General features: G+C 48.9%; 1 protein-coding gene across 1 annotated transcript in view; it reads left to right on the forward strand.

The window, feature by feature from the left end:
* Positions 1-2,229: 2,229 nt before the first annotated feature.
* LOC137425965 (carbohydrate sulfotransferase 9-like) overlaps positions 2,230-20,254 on the forward strand; it is a 36,599-nt gene continuing 18,574 nt past the window's right edge. Inside the window, exon 1 of the mRNA XM_068114685.2 lies at positions 2,230-2,359. Within this exon, the coding sequence (XP_067970786.2) occupies positions 2,278-2,359 (82 nt within the window). The 5' untranslated portion in view covers positions 2,230-2,277. The remainder of the gene's footprint in view (positions 2,360-20,254) is intronic.

Consider the following 20,254-nt stretch of genomic DNA (forward strand, 5'->3'; position numbering starts at 1 on the left):
AAAAAAGCTGAAAAAATTACTAAATCTTAGCTTATTCCACACGGAAATCCTAAAATGGCCTTGACAATATTATTGGCACCTTTTAGAAGTTGTTAGAAATAATTAGAATTCAAGCAAGTGATTCTCTTTTACTTTGTAATTGAACTCACGTGTGGTGAGTTGCAGGTACCTGCAATATAAAAATCACTCATTCAACCAGTTTTAATAGAGAAAAGGAGCCATTCTGCTGTTTTGTGTCACTGTGTGTACCGCAATGAGCATGGAGAAAACAAAGAAAACCAGAGAATTGTTTGAGGAGGTCAGACACAAGATTGTAGCCAAGCATGGACAATCTCAAGGCTATAAGTCCATCTCCAGAGTCCTTGATGTTCCTGTGTCCACCGTACGCAATGCAATCAGGAAGTTTAATGCCCATGGCACTGTAGCCAACCTCCCTGGACATGGCCGCAAGAGAATACTTGATCGAAGATTGCAGCGAAGGATTGTTCGAATGGTGGAGAAAGCACCTCGATCAACTGCCAAACAGATTCAAGCTGGCCTTCAGACACAAGGTACGGCAGTTTCAACTCGTACCATCTGTTGCCAACTCAATGAAAGGGGGTTATATGGAGGACCCCACTGCTGAGAGAGAGAGACATAAGAAAGCCCGACTGGAGTTTGCCAAACACACCTAAACAAGGCAAATCATTCTGGAAAATTTCCTGTGGACAGATGAGACCAAATTTGAGCTTTTTGGTAAAGCATATCATCTCTATGTTTACATAAAACAAAATGAAGCCTTCAAAGAAAAGACCACCTTCCCTACAGTCAAACATGGAGGAGGTTCAGTGATGTTTTGGGGTTGCTGTGCTGCCTCTGGCACTGGGTGCTTTCAATGTGTACATGGCATCATTAAATCATGAGATTACCAAGGCATTTTGGAGCGCAATGTTCAACTCAGTGTCAGAAAGCTGGGTCTTCGTCGAAGGTCATGGGTCTTGCAGCAGGACAATGACGCCAAACACACTTCAAAAATCACCCAGGAATGGTTCAAGACAAAATGCTGGACTTTGTTGACGAGGCCAGCTATGAGTCCAGATCTAAATCCCATTGAACACCTGTGGGGAGATCTGAAAAGAACAGTTGGGAGAAGGTACCCTTCAAATCTGGGAGAACTGGAGCAGTTTGCACAAGAAGAGTGGGCCAAACTGCCAGTAGAGAGGTGGAGGAAGCTCATTCATGACTATTGGAAGCGCTTGATTACAGTTATTTTGTCCAAAGGCCATGCTACCAAATATTAAGTCTCAGGTGTGAATAATTTTGTCAATGCCGTTTCTTTTTATTTTTTTCTGATTTGAAAGGATATATTAAGTTCTGAATCAAAAACAAAGGTTCTGTAATATTAACAGTGAAATAAAGAATTGTGGAGACCAAATGCTTTTGTCAATTTAAACTTATTTTTAGAGAAAATTGTGAGTTATTTGAAAAAAGTGCAAGGGGGCCAATATATTTGGCCATGACTGTATATGTGCGTGTGTGTGTATATGTGTGCCTCTATGTCCACCTCCCCCCACTCCCCCAACCCCCCCCCCCCCCAACTCCGGCAGGCATGTATGCTACAAGGCGGTGAAAAGCAATGAAAATTTGGTCCCCCCCGAGTATAATTAAAATGTTATCCAGTAATACCTCATCCCATAATACCTCATCCCATAATACCTCGACCCATAATACCTCATCCCATAATACCTCAACCCATAATACCTCATCCCATAATACCTCAACCCATAATACCTCAACCCATAATACCTCATCCCATAATACCTCATCCCATAATACCTCGACCCATAATACCTCATCCCATAATACCTCAACCCATAATACCTCATCCCATAATACCTCAACCCATAATACAGGAAAACATAATGTATCTAAAGCTACATTACTGGGTTGCAGAAAATGGTCTGTTTTAGTTTGTTTAGTCGCAAAAGAAAACCCGAGGAATCATTGTACCAGATGAAGCACTTAGTTTTTGTTGTTTCATTGAAATACGCAAATGCAATGTTATCAACCACAATGCACAACTTCCAAGAACTTCACAACCTTACTGTAATTATTTATTCACATGCTAATGATATTACTTAATGAAAAAAGTTACGTACTTGATGTGAGATCAGGTGCGCGAGGACACGCCCCACACACTATGAGCCACGCCCCACACACGGTGAGACACGCCCCACACACGGTGAGACAATCCAGGGTGACACGGAACGACAAGTTTGTCCCAGACAAGTGATTGCAATGCCTCACTTCAGGATTTCTCATTTCCTTGTCTTCGTGTTGGCATCTCTGTTGGTGACGATTTTCATGTTCATGAAGCGAGGTTGGTTTCATTCAAATACATTTTATAATTTTGTGGTCAATTGATGAGAAAACAGTTAATCTCACTGCAATATTTCGATGTGAAATGATTCATCTTTAAAATTATGAAATCGAAAGTGATTTATTGTCGTATCATAAACAGATCAAGGTAATGAGTATATGTTCTGATGGAGTTGGTTTCTCAATAAACCTTGTTATTTAAAGCGAATGTTCAAAGCGATTTTTGAAGTATTTCCATACTAGATTCCTAGCGCTGCATTTCTAGAGCCTATAATCTTGCCGTTTTCGCTCATTCTGAACAAAATTACCATCAGTAACTGAACACGCTACTATTCTGGTCCATATACAGTGCCTCGTCAACGGTTGCTCGAGTGAGATGTGCATGGAAGAAGTTTCGGGAACTGAGTGGCGTGCTGATGATGAGGGGAGTGTCGTTGAAGCTGAAGGGAAAGGTGTATGCTGCATGTGTGAGAAGTGTTATGATTTATGGGAGCGAGACATGGGTAATGAATGTAGAGCAGCAACGAAGGCTGGAAAGGGTGGAAATGCGAATGGTTCGGTGGATGTGCGGAGTATCGTTGAGAGAGAGGAAGACAAATGATGAATTGCGAAAGATGATGGGAATAGAGCCTGTGATTGATGCTGTGAAGAGGAACAGGTTGAGATGGTTTGGTCATGTGTTGAGGAAGGATGAAAGTGACTGGTTGAGAAGAGTGATGGAAATGAATGTAGAAGGAAGTAGAGGACGGGGAAGACCGAGAAAGACTTGGCTAAAGATGGGGAAGAAGAAATGCGGGCAAGGGGGTTAACAAGGAGAGATGCAGTAAATAGGGCAAAATGGAGAAGATCGTCATGGGGACCGCAAGGCTAACCCCCGTTCTAGCAGGGAAAATGGCCTTAAAATGCCTGTTGTTGTTGTTGTTGTTGTATATAGTGCCTATAGAAAGTCTACACCCCCTTTTAAAATTACCACCTTATGTTGCCTTATAACCTGGAATTAAATTGCATTAAATCCGACTAATTCCACCTTTATTTACACATCATAAACCATAACTTCCAAGTGATTTTTTTTTTTACAAATTACAGAAACTTCATTAATAATACAAAACGAGAATATTGTTATGGTTTTCCGCCGCCCTTCCTACCCTTACCAAGGGGAGATTAAGCCCTTTGTAAGAATCCCAGAATGTCATCACGGGACCTACAGGTAACTCTTGCCACTTTTGATGTCAAAGTGCACGAGTCTACCATTAGAAAGAGGCTGCACAAATTTGATCTACCCTGGTGATCTACCCTGATCTACCCTGGAAGCCCTGGTGTTGGCTTAGCGGTTAGCATGCCGGCTTGGGATCCTAGGATCCTGGGTTCGAATCCCGGTCGATCGCTGAATTAACGCCAGGGGGGTTGACTCAGCCTGTCATCCTTCCGAGGTCGGCAAATTGAGTACCAGCTTGCTGGGATGAATGATCACGGTGTGTACCCCAGTTTAGAATAGGTACATCGTATCCCTGCGCATCGTAAGAGGCGACCAAGGGTTGGCGTCAGGAAGGGCATCCGGCCATAAAAACATTGCCTCAAACAGGGAACCATGATTGTCATGGGGCCCGCAAGGCAAACCCCCGCTCCAGCGGGGAAAATGGCCTTAAAACGATCATTCATTCATTTCATGGGAGGTGTGCCAGGAGGAAACCTTTGCTGTCCAGAAAGAACATCAGGGCAAGACTAAAGTTTGCCAATGAACACCGAGCCAAACACCCGCACTTCTGGAACAATGTGTTCTGGACAGATGAGTCAAAGGTAGAGCTATTTGGCCACAGTACCAGAAGACATGTTTCGCGAAAACCAAAGACATCATTTGACCACAAGAACCTGATACCAACTATAAAGCATAGTTGTGGAACTATTATGGTTTGGGGCAGCTTTGCTGCATCAGGGCCTGGGCAGCTCACTATCATAGAATCCACGATGAATTCTTCATTGTACCAGAGGGTGCTTGAGGATAATGTGAGGCCATCTGTCGGAAAGTTGAAGCTCAACCGAAGGTGAACCTTGCAACATGACAATGACCCTAAACATACCAGTAAATCCACCAAGGAATGGCTGAAAACAAAGAAATGGAGGGTTCTGGAATGGCCAAGTCAAAGCCCGGATCTAAATCCCATCGAGATGTTGTGGGGGGATTTGAAACGAGCTGTGCATGCAAGAAACCCCTCAAACATCGCACAGCTGAAATAATTCTGCATGGAGGAGTAGTGGGCAAAAATTTCTCCCAGTCGATGTCAGAGACTGGTAGACAGTTATAAGAAACGCATACTTGAGGTTGTTTCTGCCAAAGGGGGCAATACCACCTATTAGAGCCAAGGGTGTACTTACTTTTTCCACGTGCGAAATTTGCATTTATGTTTATTTAAATTATACAATGGACTACAAAATGTAAATGTTTCATGATATTTGTTATATTATATCACCTTTATCTATCAATATTGTTGAAATGAAGATCAAATAGCTGTATGTTAAAATATGTTGAAAAAGTCAAAACTTTACATGGGGTGTACTTACTTTTTCACGTGACTGTATACACACACACACACACACACACACACACACACACACACACACACACACACACACACACACACACACACACACACACACACACACACACACACACACACACCATTCACACATCTCTCCATTTCTCTTCCGTGCTCAGTCACTACCCCCTTATGCTGAAATGAACCACCACCCACAACCTCAACCTACACCGTTCGACATGCCTGCATAAACTTCCTTCATATCCAAAGTGAGCCTTTTCAAGGCAACCTGGGCCACTCTGTCACACATCCTCCTCTTTCTGTCCCACACACTCCAAGCCGAGCAATAAATGCAGAAAAGGAAATGCCAATGTACCCTGTACACTCCACCTCAAATGGCTGACAAGAAACTCGCCAACCTTTCTCCTGACACTCTGCCTCCAGCTCACTGTACTTTCCTCTCTTCCTCTCGTACTCCTCCTCCATGTCCCTTCCCAAGGTACAGACAATTCCCCGAAGAAGACCTGTCTTGTTGCACGTGACCAGATGACAACGTCGGGCCGCAACCGTGTCACAGAGATCTCTGGGAATACCAATTGTGGCTTTCGGTCTGCCACCACCTGCCAATCACAAGCATCTGACAGCCCTCTTGCTTTCTACCTCCTCCTCTTTCCACATCTTACCACTTGGCCGTCTTTGACAAACAACACCTCTCCCCCATTCGGTCTCCTTCTCCTCTCTTTCTCTCTCTTTCTTTCTCTCTCTCTCTCTCTCTCTCTCTCTCTCTCTCTCTCTCTCTCTCTCTCTCTCTCTCTCTCTCTCTCTCTCTATCTATCTATCTATCTATATATATATATATATATATATATATATATATCTATCTATCTATCTATCTATCTATATATATATATATATATATATATATATATATATATATATACATATCAGCACCTCTTGTTGCACCATCTGCACTACCACTGCCAGCACCTGATCACGCCGCCACTTGTATCTTCCTGCTGCCAATGCTACTGAGCATGCACTTAGTGCATGCTGCACCGTTCCCAAACCTCAACACAAAGAACATCTCTCCTCCTGCAACAACAACCACAATCTCAAGTTTACTGGTGATTGAAGCACATCATACGTTGCCCGCAGCAGGAAACTCAACAATATTGGCTCCATCCTCGAAATCTCTTGCCACTTCAATGTCTTCACCCGCACACCTTCCCACCGCGTCCAAGCACCTTACTGTGCCTGTCCGACTGCTTTCACATATCTCCCCTCCTTTCTCCTCACATCCCTCTCCACCATCTTCCTCCTCTCTTTCATACATGCCTTTCACAATCGCTCATGCTTCATCCACCCCAAGCCATGCTTCCTGTGCTGTACCATCCCCACGACCTCCGTGTGTGTGTGTGTGTGTGTGTGTGTGTGTGTGTGTGTGTGTGTGTGTGTGTGTGTGTGTGTGTGTGTGTGTGTGTGTGTGTGTGTGTGTGTGTGTGTGTGTGTGTGTGTGTATATATATCTACATATGTATATACAGTCACGTGAAAAAGTAAGTACACCCCATGTAAAGTTTTGACTTTTTCAACATATTTCAACATACAGCTATTTGATCTTCATTTCAACAATATTGATAGATAAGGTGATATAATATTACAAATATCATGAAACATTTACATTTTGTAGTCCATTGTATAATTTAAATAAACATAAATGCAAATTTCGCATGTGGAAAAAGTAAGTACACCCCTAAATCTATCACTACTTCAAATCCCTAAAATTAGAATCAGGTGCACCAGCTCAGGTGCAAATGATTAGAACATCGTTAGAGAGGATCTTGGAGGAACCTGTCTTATTTAAACCTCAGACATTTAGTTTGGTTTGCGCTTTGTTGTTGAAGTGTGCGGCGTCACCATGCCTAGATCAAAAGAGCTCTCTGACGCCTTCAGAAAGAAGGTTGTGGATGCCTACGAGTCTGGGAAGGGATTTATAAAGATCTCCAAACAATTTGAAATCAATCATTCGACTGTCCGGAAGATCATCTACAAGTGGAGAACATGCCAAACAATATTGCCAACTTGTTCAGGCCAGACCACCCCAGCAAGTTCAGCTCGAGAGCAGACCCGCAAGATGCTGAAAGAAGTCTCTAAGAACCCCAGAATGTCATCACGGGACCGACAGGTAGCTCTTCCCACTGTTGATGTCAAAGTGCACGAGTCTACCATAATATAGAGGCTGCACAAATTTGATCTACATGGGAGGTGTGCCAGGAGGAAAACTTTGCTGTCCAGAAAGAACATCAAGGCAAGACTAAAGTATGCCAATGAACACCTAGGCAAAGACCAGCACTTCTGGAACAATGTGCTCTGGACAGATGAGTCAAAGGTAGAGCTATTTGGCCACAGTACCAGAAAACATGTTTGGCGAAAACCAAAGACAGCATTTGGCCACAAGAACCTGATACCAACTGTAAAGCATGGTGGTGGAAATATTATGATTTGGGGCAGCTTTGCTGCATCAGGGCCTGGGCAGCTCACCATCATAGAATCCACTATGAATTTATTTATTGTACCAGAGGGTGCTTGAGGATAATGTGAGGCCATCTGTCGGAAAGATGAAGCTCAACCGAAGGTGGACCTTGCAACATGACAATGACCCTAAACATACCAGTAAATCCACCAAGGAATGGCTGAAAAGAAAGAAATGGAGGGTTCTGGAATGGCCAAGTCAAAGCCCCGATCTAACTCCCATCGAGATGTTGTGGGGGGGGGGGGGGGGGGATTTGAAACGAGCTTTGCATGCAATTGTGCATGCTGTGCATCAATTTTTTGTTGAATTAATTATTGCAAAGTCAATTTTTAATTGTTTTTTGTTCAATTAGATCACCTTTATCGATAGATACAGGTTAAATGAAGATCAAATATTGATATGTCCACATATGTTAAAAAGATTTAAAAAACATTTCATGGGGTGTACTTACTTTTTCTACGTGCGAAATTTGCATTTATGTTTATTTAAATTATACAATGGACTACAAAATGTCAATGTTTAATGATATTTGTTATATTATATCTGTACTTACTTTTTCTACGTGCGAAATTTGCATTTATGTTTATTTAAATTATACAATGGACTACAAAATGTCAATGTTTAATGATATTTGTTATATTATATCACCTTTATCTATCAATATTGTTGAAATGAAGATCAAATAGCTGTATGTTGAAATATGTTGAAAAAGTCAAAAGTTTATATGGGGTGTACTTGCTTTTTCACGTGACTGTATATACTGTATATGTTGTCACATCGGTACTAAGTGGTGGGAGTGCATCAGGGGTCGGTACTAAGTCCATTACTATTTGTAGCTGTGATGGAGGTGCTGGCTCAGAACGTAAAGGAGGGTTTACCGTGGGAGTTGTTGTATGCAGATGATCTGGTGTTGATTGCGGAAAGTATGGATGGACTGAAGGAAAAGATGAACAAGTGGAGGGAATGTATGGAGACAAAAGGTCTGAAGGTGAATATCAGAAAGACGAAGGTGATGGAAAGTGGTAAAGCATGTGGTGTGGTGGAAAGAACTGGGAAGTGGCCATGTGCTGTGTGCAGGAAGGGTGTCGGAGTGAACTCCATTCAATGTACAATGTGTGCTGAGTGGGTTCATCAAAAATGTAGTGGTCTGAGAGGGTCATTAACCAGTGTGGCAGCTACATTCAAATGTAAGGTGTGCACAGAGGGAGCTGCAGATGGAGGAAATGTTGAGTTGGATCTTGGAGATGGCGTGAAGCTGGAAGGTGTGAAAACATTTTGCTACCTCGGAGACATGCTGAATGGAGAAGGTGGATCAGACTCGGCAACGGTTGCTGGAGTGAGATGTGCATGGAAGAAGTTTCGGGAACTGAGTGGCGTGCTGATGAGGAGGAGTGTCGTTGAAGCTGAAGGGAAAGGTGTCTGCTGCATGTGTGAGAAGTGTTATGATTTATGGGAGTGAGACATGGGTACTGAACGTAGAGCAGCAACGTAGGCTGGAAAGGGTGGAAATGCGAATGGTTCGGTGGATGTGCGGAGTATCGTTGAGAGAGAGGAAGACAAATGATGAATTACGAAAGATGATGGGAATAGAGCCTGTGATTTATGCTGTCAAGAGGAACAGGTTGAGATGGTTTGGTCATGTGTTGAGGAACGATGAAAGTGACTGGTTGAGAAGAGTGATGGAAATTAATGTAGAAGGAAGTAGAGGACGGGGAAGACCGAGAAAGACTTGGCTAAAGATGGTGGAAGAAAAAATGCGAGCAAGGGGGGTTTTTTGGGGGTTTTTTTGTATACAAGATCGAGGCTCGTGAAAGAGCGAACATTAATCACACAAAAAGTCAAACCGACACACAAAACAAAATATAAGGGGAGCGGCAGACAAGATGGGGAGAGAGAGAGAGAGGAGAGAGGAGAGGGGGAAGGACACAAACACAACATTTGAGAGCAGGGACAACGGGAGAAATGTGGGAGGGGGAGGGCTTTAGGGGAGGTGGGAGAGGTATAAAACATATGAACACTGCAAGGACTTCCAGGAAAGAAGTTGGAATTAAAGAAGAAAAAAAAAGTGTATCTGAGGTGAATTAGCGGGGGTAGAAAAGATCAAGGTTTTGGATGGGGGAAGATAAGAGATGGTGGTGAACAGCTGTTTTAAAGACCTGGAGAGCGGAGTGGGATTGAAGGGAGTGGGGGAGTTTGTTCCAGAGGCGGGAGAAAAGGGGAATGAAAGAGTGAAGGTGAGCAGAGAGCCTAGATTTTGGCAGTTTAACCATAAGAGGGTTGCAGGCAGATCTTGTGCGTCCTGAAGGGATATTGGGGGGACAGAGCACAGAGAGAGCTGGTGGAGCAAGGCCGGAGAGGAGTCGGTAGAAGACAGAAAGACCACCAACCTGCCTGTGGTGAGTGAGTGAAAGGCCCTCGGAGTTAACTTCATCGCAGGAGATTCCAATGATTCTGAAAGCTTTGGTTTCAACAGCGTGAAGCCGAGCTAGGTGTGAGGCAGGAGCACCAGCCCAAAGGGGGGAACAGTATTCCATTGAGCTGCAGATGAAAGCCTTGTATGTGGTGAGGAGCTCAGGTGTGCCAAGGAAGGACTTCGCACGACGGAGGATGCCCAGTCGGCGACTGGCTTTGGAGGCCAACTTGGAAATGTGGTTTTCCCAAGAAAGATCATGGCAGATAGTGAGACCCAAAAGCTTGAGCGACAGAACTTCTTGGAGAGGATTGTTGAGAAAGTAGATGGGAGGGTTTTCCAGTCGGTCCTTTCGGAGAGACATTGTAAGAGTGTGTGATTTGTCAGGATTGAAAGACATGTTCCACTTGTTTGACCAGTCTGTGATTTTTTCCAGGTCTGCAGAGAGTGAGGAGGCTGCAGACTGCCGATCTGAGGGATGAGGAATGGAGCGGCAGATAGTGGAGTCATCAGCAAAGAGATAGAGAGGATTTTCCAGAGAGTCGGAGAGATCATTGATGAAGACCAGAAATAGCACAGGGCTCAGAACACTACCTTGGGGAATTCCAGCCAGAACAGGATGGGGAGATGAGAGAAATCCATTCAGGCCCACACGTTGCCTTCGACCAGAGAGGAAGTCCGCAAGCCATGAGTGGAGATTTCCATGGATACCATAGGAGGAGAGTTTGGTGAGCAAAGCTGGGTGCTAGACCGTATCGAAGGCATGTGATATGTCAAGTGAGACAGCTCTGATTTCCTGTTTGGCATTGAGGACCTCCATCCATTGTTGAGACAGCAGAAGCAACATGTCCAGAGTAGAATGACCTGGTCTGAATCCAAATTGATGATCAGAGATCAAGCCATTGGAGAAGAGGAAGGATTTGATATCCGAAGCAATGATGGATTCCATGACTTTGCTGATAATTGGAAGCAGGCTGATTGGTCTGTAGTTGCAAGGATCTGTTTTTGCACCTTTTTTGTGTAAAGCGGTAATGTTAGCTGATTTCCAAGATGCTGGCAGATGACCTTGAGCAAAACAGAGGGTGAAAAGAACAGAGAGAGGGTGAGATCGAGCGGAAGAGCAGGATTTTAGGACCCGTGGGCTGATGCCGTCTGGTCCAGTTGCAGAATCAGAGTCGAGGTTTGACAGAAACTTCTCCACCTTGTCAGGAGAGAAGGACACAGAGTCCAGGAGCAGTTGGGTTCGACTGGGAAAGGTGGGAACAGAGAGAGATGGGTTTGGGACACAAGATTTTGAGGCAAACACAGTTGAGGCATTCGGCTTTGTCACGTGCGGTGTCAACTGTGTAGCCATTTGAGGTAAGGGAGGGTATGGAGGGGGAACAAACACCAGAAACGGATTTGACCAGATGCCACCAGGATTTGGAGGAAGGAGACAGGTTTGAGAGTTTAATCTTGAGTGTGGAGAGATAGTGCTTCCTGGCAATCCTGAGGCTAGACACACACTTGTTCCGAGCTTGGTGGAAGGAACTGAGATTGCCTTCAGTTGGATTTGCCAACTTCAGGGTTAACAAGGAGAGATGCAGAAAATAGGGCAAAATGGAGAAGATCGTCATGGGGACCGCAAGGCTAACCCCCACTCTGGCAGGGAAAATGGCCTTAAAATGCATGTTGTTGTTGTTGTTGTATATGTTGTCACATCCACGGCCGGAATTAACACCCCTGGGAGACGAATGACCAATCGAACTTTAACTCTGAGGCATTCCCAAACTATGGCAGCTGCTTTTACAAGTGTGGGGGTGGAAGGTCACAAGACTTACCTGCACGGCCGGACGTGAAGCGGGTTTTCCGAACCACCAACAAATAAACACGACAGACCACAAGGGATTGAAAATGTAACAAATAATGCGTTTAATAAAAATAAATGCAAGGATAACAGAACTGTACAGTAAACTAAAATTCCTAAATTGAGACGTCTCCCCACGGACTCATGAAACAGACACAGGGAGAAATAAACTAAGGTAAAAATGTGTATGTGGTGCATCTGTCTGCTACTCCGTGGTCTCTACCGGCCGCCGAACGGGTCCCCATGTCATTGCGCGGGAAACGGCAAATGGCACGAGCTCGTGCAGCCGCCGGCCGCCCGTGCAAGGCAGCCAAAGCTCTCTCCTCGCAGTAGCACGCTCCACAAAGTGCCGAGATCTCTCAGGCGCACACACCACTGAACACAGCCGTCACGAAGCCACCACCACCGGGATCAGAGAGATCGTCCGCCCTTCCCCGCCACCAGGAACAGAGAGAGAATGTGACCAGTTTGTAATGAAATCCCAGCGCAAGAGAGCAAATGAACCATGACCGCTTGTGATGCCAGCCAGGGACCAAGAGAGCGAAAATGGCGGTGCTCTGCCTTTTTGTCCCTCATGCTGGAACGTTCTGTTATGACGTCATGCGCGTGCCTATCAATGAGCGCCATCGCATCCCTCCATGGCCACGACCAATCATCACCTCTCAGGGCGGGGCCCCAAACCCTTGCGATGACTCGGCTGGAGGCGTCGGTGATAGTCGAATGTCCGGATCCAGTCAGTGATTGTGTAGTCTATTTAGTTTAAGCGCTGATCGCATGGCTGGTGTTGTAAGCAACAAAGGGAAAACCACAGAGGCAACTACATAAAGGGAAAGTTACCTTATACCCTAAGTAATTAGCATCACTCCACCCCTCGCATGGAGACAAATATACGATCTTACCGGACATGTGGGCTGACTTAGTTACATCGAGGTGTCTACACGGCATACGGAGCACACTACCCAATACAATCTTACCTGGCCTAAGGCCTGCATTAATTACATCATGGTGTCCTTGCACAACATTCGGAGCATGTTAATCTATACAATCTGCCTGGGCTAAGGTATTCCATTGCCTACCCCCAATAAACGTAACATAGCCTCTTCCTCCCTCCCCTCCCCCCCCCCGGAATCGGAGCTCCTGCAAGCTCACTGCAGGCATTACCACTCCGGCCTTAAGACTTATGGACTCACATTTAATTAGCCGATGAAATAAATTAGGAGGGGCTGTGTGGAGCAAGCCGTAGCTAACTTACCTGTTCTCCTTAACGTTCTTCAACCCTTAAGCAACAATTCACATATTTACACCGGCGAGTTCTCTGTCAATTCCTGGGGCGGGTAAAAAAAATGGTCAACACACAAAACTCTATCTTAACCACAACACCTTTTGCAAAAGTCAAAAATTCAAAAACATTTGTACAAACCCTGGGTCCCTCTACAGACCACGTCCCCTAGTGGATGCCACAATACCCTACGTTATCTGCGGAGCCCTCCCAATTTTTACAAATTTCCACGGGCCCTGTCCTGGTGTTACAGGTGAGTGGCATGGCTCGGTGGATCCTCCCCCATTCATTCACACAAACCCAATAATCAGCCATACACATTGCAATAAGAATTTTAAAAAATAACTCATTTCAACCCCCCTGCAAGACCATGGCTTAAATGTCATTACATCCATGTGATCCTCAACTAGGCAGCAGGGAGGTACCATAAAAGCAAGATGGTGGGGGCGCTTCAGGCTGTGGTGCCTGCAGTCCAAAAAGCAAGTGCCCGACTTGCGAATTCTTCACCCCCCCCACCCCCCTTCAATTCTCGGCCCCGTGGCAGCCAAACAGCCCCATAGCTGTCGTCCTGCCGGGAAGGTCTCCATACCACATACCAGGCTCCTTTGGCCTCAGGCTCTCATAGCCTCAGGGTCGCCAGGGGTCTCCATACCTCAAGGCGCCCAACCAGACCTCCCACCGATGGGTTTCCAATCTCCAGACACCACCGGCTGCCATGGGCAAATTACCTCGGGGAGGGGGGGGAGGGGGGGGGGGTTGGGAGGGGCGCAGTCACCTCTCCTCCAGAGCTTGATCTGTACCTGCGGACATAAACACCTTCCCCACCCACAAAATCCACAATAACATTTCCTCCCTCACTGCCATTCAATTCTCAACCACATATTTCAATAAAGACACTGCCATGGCCTGCATACATGTGATATCGCCATTCACATTTCAATCACATCTTAATTCTTTACATTCTCACGACCACACAAAGACACAAAACCTCCACACATAAACAAACGCCACCCATGAAGACACTTTGTGGCACCCACTCCGATCCCCTCACCGACCATGTAATCACTCTCACCCGCCCCCATTCCAAATTACTCATGTCCCAATTTATGAGCAAGTACCGAAACCATGGGACAGTAAGCATCAAGGTGCCTTACCTTATGAGCAGGTCGTCACAGGTTGGTCTGGTCCAAGAGTGCCATTCAGAGAATGCCGAATGCCGAAACCCAAGAGTGCCACCCGGCCGAATCCCAAATTTATCCCATGGGGCCAATCGATTTCCCCAAAATTTCCTTTTGTCCGCTGCACTGGCAAGAATGTGGATCCGCCTCCTCCGGTGACCTTTACTACTCCACTACCCTTGGCTATGACAGCTCTGTTCCTGCACCGTGCGAGGGCCACCGGGTAAGTTGAACAGCCGAACTGCCAACATGACCCACGAGTGTCCATAAGGGTGCGAACAACCATCCATCCTTCGGCCCCCCTGTGAGGACCACGGAGTGACTATCCCCAGCTGGCCAATGTGGTGACCACCTGCTGCCAACTCCGCCATTCCCAAGGCCTCGGACCTGAGTGGCACGGTCGCAGTGCGTGGCATCCACATCACGTCCCCTGCAACTTTCACATCCCCCAGTCCGACCAAATGCAGCCCCCATTGCCCACCCACATATGACCATACCCAAGGCCGAGTCAACAGCCGTGTTCCACCAGGAGATTCCATCCCAGAAGACATGGTCCGCACACCTCGGCCACCCATAACACCATGTTGACCCCCAGACTGCCCAACTCCATAGCCACAACCACGCATCTCAATATTGGCGCTGTCGCCCCCGTAGCCAGTTGAAGGCTGTGTCCTGCTACTCTATCTATTTTGTCCCAGCCTCCAACACTTTGGTCTAACACACCTGGATCAATAATGGTGTCACTGTCCCCAGTGCCCACCCCGGCTTCACCAAAATTCACCCTTAAATTTTGCATCTAACCCTCAGATTACCCGTGCCAATTTTTTTCACATTTCACGACTTTCACCAAAGAAGGGCGCTTCTCCATACACTTGCCAGCCGAGCATGGCCCCGTATGCTCAGCTCGTTCCAATTTCCCGATTTATCCCATGGCTTTCTTCCCAAGCCGAGAGTCCACAAATCACAACGGAATATGTGTGGAAGATCATGCTCACACCACCATGTTCCACAGATGCCCCAATGGTTGTCCGGTGGGCTATACTCATTCCTATCCATGCGGTACGACCCACGTCCATAGTCCAGCACAGCATGGCAGGACACCATATACTGGCTGGTCCAGAGTCTCAGGGAGAGGCTGTCAGGCTGCATGCCCGGACGGTCAACACATCGGGCCCTTATTGGCCGTCTGTGATGCCACCACCAAAGCGTGACCTGCAACACCTCCCCCTAGTGGTCCTCATGATACACCATGTTAGGTGCCCATTAGTCACCACCTCAGACCCCAGGAGGTCTTAACCCCCACCAGGGTCCGGCGACCCTCTCACCCCGAGACACTCGCTCGGAGGGCGCCCCGATGGACAAGGGACGCCACACTCCACCAGACTCTCCGTGGGGCCCGGGCCGTACCACAACACCCATGGTCGGACCCCACGTCCAAATGCTGCTAACACAGCCCCCAGCTGGCTGGCACAATCCAATTTCGAAAGGGGCACATTTTCTCCGAGACCGAACCCAATGACCTCTCCTGGTCCGAATTTGGCAGCCCGGGGACAACACCTGCAATGGCTGCTCCAAATTAAACTCCCATTGCAATTTGAGTTTAAATGTACTTTTTAAAATTTTGGCCTCGTGTGCCCAACCGCAGCTGCAGGTCACAACCACTTCTTTGGGTTTTTCTGTCCCTCCCTGCAGCTGTTCCAAATTCACTATGAGAACCGCTTTTTCCGAGGCTCCTTCTCCCGACTCCTCCGTGTTGAAGTCCAGCTCGTGGGACCAAACACCCCTCCCCCAACCCCCCCCGGCTAGGTATTCTAATTTCGGAGCCTCCGGTGCCCAATCGTGATTCATTGTGAGGGTCTCCCTGGTCGCTTTAATCTCATCCTGGGGATATTCAACGGACCGACTCACCTCATTTCCCAGACTCTGTTTGACCCGAGTAATCTCCTCGCCGACGATACTGTCCAAGGTGCTCGGCTGCTCCTGTCACATCATGAATCTCATCCCCAACCTATTGTGGCCCCAACAGGTCTTTATCTATAAAACCCGGTCTGGTTCCGTTACATGGGCCTCCAATTCCTTTACCTGAACCACCGCCCTGGTGCTGCACAATTTCCAATTCCTCCCCCTGCTGGTGCAATCTGGCATCTACGTACGTCCGACAGCCTTTCAGGTCATCATTTAACAAACATTCCCCTCATTTACTCCCGAACATTCCCGATTTACTTTCGAAAATTCCCTCTCCTGTGCCCCAATTGTATCACCGGGGTTTCACCCTCTTCAATTTCCAATGCCATCTCTTCCCGTTTTGAATCGAATTATAGTGCCCATTCCTGCTCCTGTGCCCCAAATTCGTTCATTTTTTCTTCGTTTATTCATTCGTTTGCTCTCTTGGGTTTTCATTTTTTCATTCAATCCCTTCATTTCTCCCTCCAACCGATCACTCATTTCCTTTATATTACCCTCCATTTTCATAAATAATTGAACCAAGACCTGGTCGGATATGGCACCTGTTCCCGGCGTCCCAGGCTCCCTCACAGGAGAGGGGGGTGGACTAACGCTCGGGACGGGGGAGGTTCCATCCCTATCTTTAAACCTGTAGCGGTTACCGGAAGCATGACACAATTATCGTGCACCGGCCGATGACGCAACCGGCGAGCGCTCACTTGTCCGGACTCGCCCGCGCATGTCCAGACTTGCCTTTCCCGGGCGAACACTTGTCTTGCATACCACGCCCCGTTGAGAGGCGTGGCTTACCTATTTGCATACCACGCCCCACCTGAGAAGCGTGGCTTTTGTGTGTTGAGTTTTCCCTGATAAATTGCCGCCCGTTCGATGGGCTGATTCAGTACTTTTGAGTTCTTTCGTGTTGAGCTAAAATAAATAGCTCAGTGAAACTTCGTTCCTGTGTCGTCCATTTTGTCTGGCTTTATTGTGCGAGCACAGCTCCCACAAATGGTGACCCCTTTCTAAGAACACGGCGATGCAGTCAGCTGTAGCTTTGAAGCTCCCGGGCTTTTGGGAGTCGCATGCGGCCGTCTGGTTTGCTCAAGCGGATTCTCAATTCGCCCTGCGGAAGATTACGGAGGACACGACGTGCTACCACCATGTGGTCTCCGCGCTCAACGCCTCCACCGTGGCCCGGGTCCTGAGCTTCCTACAGAACCCGCCGAATGCCGACAAATACGGCGCGCTCAAAGACCTACTCCTCGGTGCGTTTGGACTCACGGAGACCGAACGCGCGTGACAACTACTCGACCTCCCGGAGCTGGGCGAGGCCCGTCCATCCGAACGCATGGACCACATGCTTGCTCTTCTCGGTGACCACAGCCAGGACTTCCTCTTCCGCGAGCTGTTCCTCCGGTGGCTACCCGGGCAGGTACGGTTAGCTTTGGCTAACTCACCCATCACGGAACCCCGCGCCCTGGCCAAGGAGGCCAATAATTTTTTCTCGGCCAGGCGACACGTCGGAGCAGCCGCCTGGAACCCTGGGCCGACCGAGGCAACGCCCGCGCCACGACCGGCGCCACCACCGGCCGAGTCCGTGCCACTGACGGCGGCGGCCACCGCGACGCCACGTCGACCGAACCCGACGCGACCGCCGGAGCCTCCACCAGAGCGGACCATGTGCTATTACCACGCCAGGTTCGGGCAGAAGGCCAGAACGTGCCGCCCACCATGCACTTTCGGCAGGTCGGGAAACAACCAGGCCGGCGCTCGCTGCCTTCCATGAGCGTCGGCCATTCAGGCAGCCTTCTGTTTATCACGGACACAGAGTCCGGGCGGCGTTTTTTGTGTGACACCGGCGCTCAGCTGAGCGTGATACCCGCCTCAGTGCAGGACAAACAGGCCGCACTGTGCGGCCCCGCCTTGGTCGCCGCAAACAGCTCCTCCATCCGCACCTTCGGTTCGTGCAGCGTCGCATTCTGCTTCGGGGGCCAGCGCTTCAGGTGGGACTTCATCACGGCGAACGTGCCCATGGCCTTGCTGGGTGCAGATTTTCTTTGCGTGCATGGGCTTTTGGTCGACGTCAAACGGCGTCGGCTCATCAACGCAGAGACCTTCAGCTCGCTCGCTTGCTCATTGAGCGGCTCCGCTCCGACCAAGCTAGCCTGCGCGCTCCTGGCCGTGGACAATTTCACCCACCTACTCGCCGAGTTTCCCGCCCTCACGCAGCCGATGTTTTCGGCCGTCGCCGTCAAGCACGGCGTCGAACACCACATCCCGACCACAGGTCCACCGGTCTACACCAGGGCTCGCCGCCTCGACCCGGCCAAACTCGCCGTGGCGAAGGTGGAATTCGATGCGCTGGAGCGATTGGGCATTGTGCGGCACTCGAATAGCACGTGGGCCTCGCCCCTGCACATCGTTCCCAAACCGGGTGGCGGATGGCGACCATGCGGTGATTACCGCCGCCTCAACGACGCCACCACCCCCGACCGGTACCCGATATCACACATTCAGGACTTTTCCGCCCATTTGGCGGGGCGGGTGATCCTTTCCAAGGTCGACCTCATTCGGGGCTACCACCAGGTACCCGTCCGGCCGGCCGACGTGCCGAAGACGGCGGTAATTACACCTTTTGGCCTCTTCGAGTTCCTTCGCATGCCGTTCGGCCTTAAGAATGCGGCCCAGGCCTTCCAACGGCTGATGCACAGCGTGCTGCGTGACCTCACCTTCCTTTTCGTCTACTTGGACGACATTCTCGTCACCAGCACTTCCCGGGCGGAGCACCTCATCCACCTGCGCACGCTTTTTGAGCGCCTCGGCCAGCAAGGCCTTATCAACAACCCGGCGAAATACCAGTTTGACGTAACGGCCGTCGACTTCCTGGGGCACCGCATCACGAAGCGCGGGGGCCGTCCCGCTGCCTACCAAGGTGGAGGCAGTCACAAGTTTCCCCGCGCCCCCACTCCATCAAGGCCCTACAGGAATTTTTGGGGATGGTAAATTTCTACCACCGGTTCGTGCCTCGCGCCACCCAACTCATGCGACCCCTGTACGAAGCCCTCCGGGGCAAGCCGGCCAAGCATGACGTCGCCTGGACCACAGAGATGGACGCGGCGTTCTTGGGCACTAAGCTGGCCCTCGCCAACGCGACCATGCTGGCGCACCCGGCGCTCGACGCACCCATCGCCCTCACCACGGACGCTTCCGACCGCGGTGGGCGCCGTGCATGAACAGTGGGTGAACGGGGCTTGGCAACCGCTGGCCTTCTTCAGCCAACAGCTTCGCCCTAACGAGCGCAAGTATAGCGCTTTCGACCGCGAGCTCCTCGGCCTTTACCTGGCTGTTCGCCACTTCCGCCATATTTTGGAGGGCCGCCGGTTCACGGCGTCTGTGGACCACAAACCCCTGGTCTTCGCCATGGCCAAGGTTACGGAGCCGTGGTCGGCCCGCCAGCAGCGCCACTTCTCTGCCGTGTCCGAATTTACGACGGACATCCGGCACGTCGCGGGCAAGGACAACGCTGTGGCCGATTGCCTCTCCCGGTCCGGCGCGAACGCCGTCCACCTGGGTGTGGACTTCGCCCGCATGGCAGCCAACCAGACCGCCAACCCCACAGTGCAAGCCCCCCGGACAGTGGACACAGGCCTGCGGTTGGCCGATGTCCCCTTCGAGGACACAGGCACGGTTCTCCTGTTCGACTTTTTTTTTTCTTTTCTTTTTTTTTTTGTATACTGAATCGAGGCTCATGAAAGAGCTAACATTTACTTCACAAACAAATCAACCAGACAAACAAAATACCCAAAAAGAGGGAGCGGAAGACAAGATGGGGAGAGAAGGGGAAGCACACAAACACAACATCCGAGAGCAGGGAGATGTGTGGAAGGGAGAGGGCCCGGGGGGAGAAGGCATGGGAAGGGGGGGGGGGGGGGGGAGGGAGAAGTATAAAACACAAGGACACCAAGGACTTCCTGGACAGAAGTTGGTATTTCAAAAAAGTGGAATTGGGGTGAAATTAGCGGGGGTAGAAAAGATCAAGGTTTTGGATGGGGGAAGATAAGAGATGGTGGTGAACAGCTGTTTTAAAGACTTGGAGGGTGGAGTGGGATTGAAGAGAGTGAGGGTGTTTGTTCCAGAGGCGGGAGAAAAGAGGAATGAAGGATTGAAGGTGAG

Source organism: Myxine glutinosa, chromosome 4, assembly GCF_964187855.1.
Source record: "Myxine glutinosa chromosome 4, kmMyxGlut1.1, whole genome shotgun sequence".
NCBI lineage: Eukaryota > Metazoa > Chordata > Myxini > Myxiniformes > Myxinidae > Myxine > Myxine glutinosa.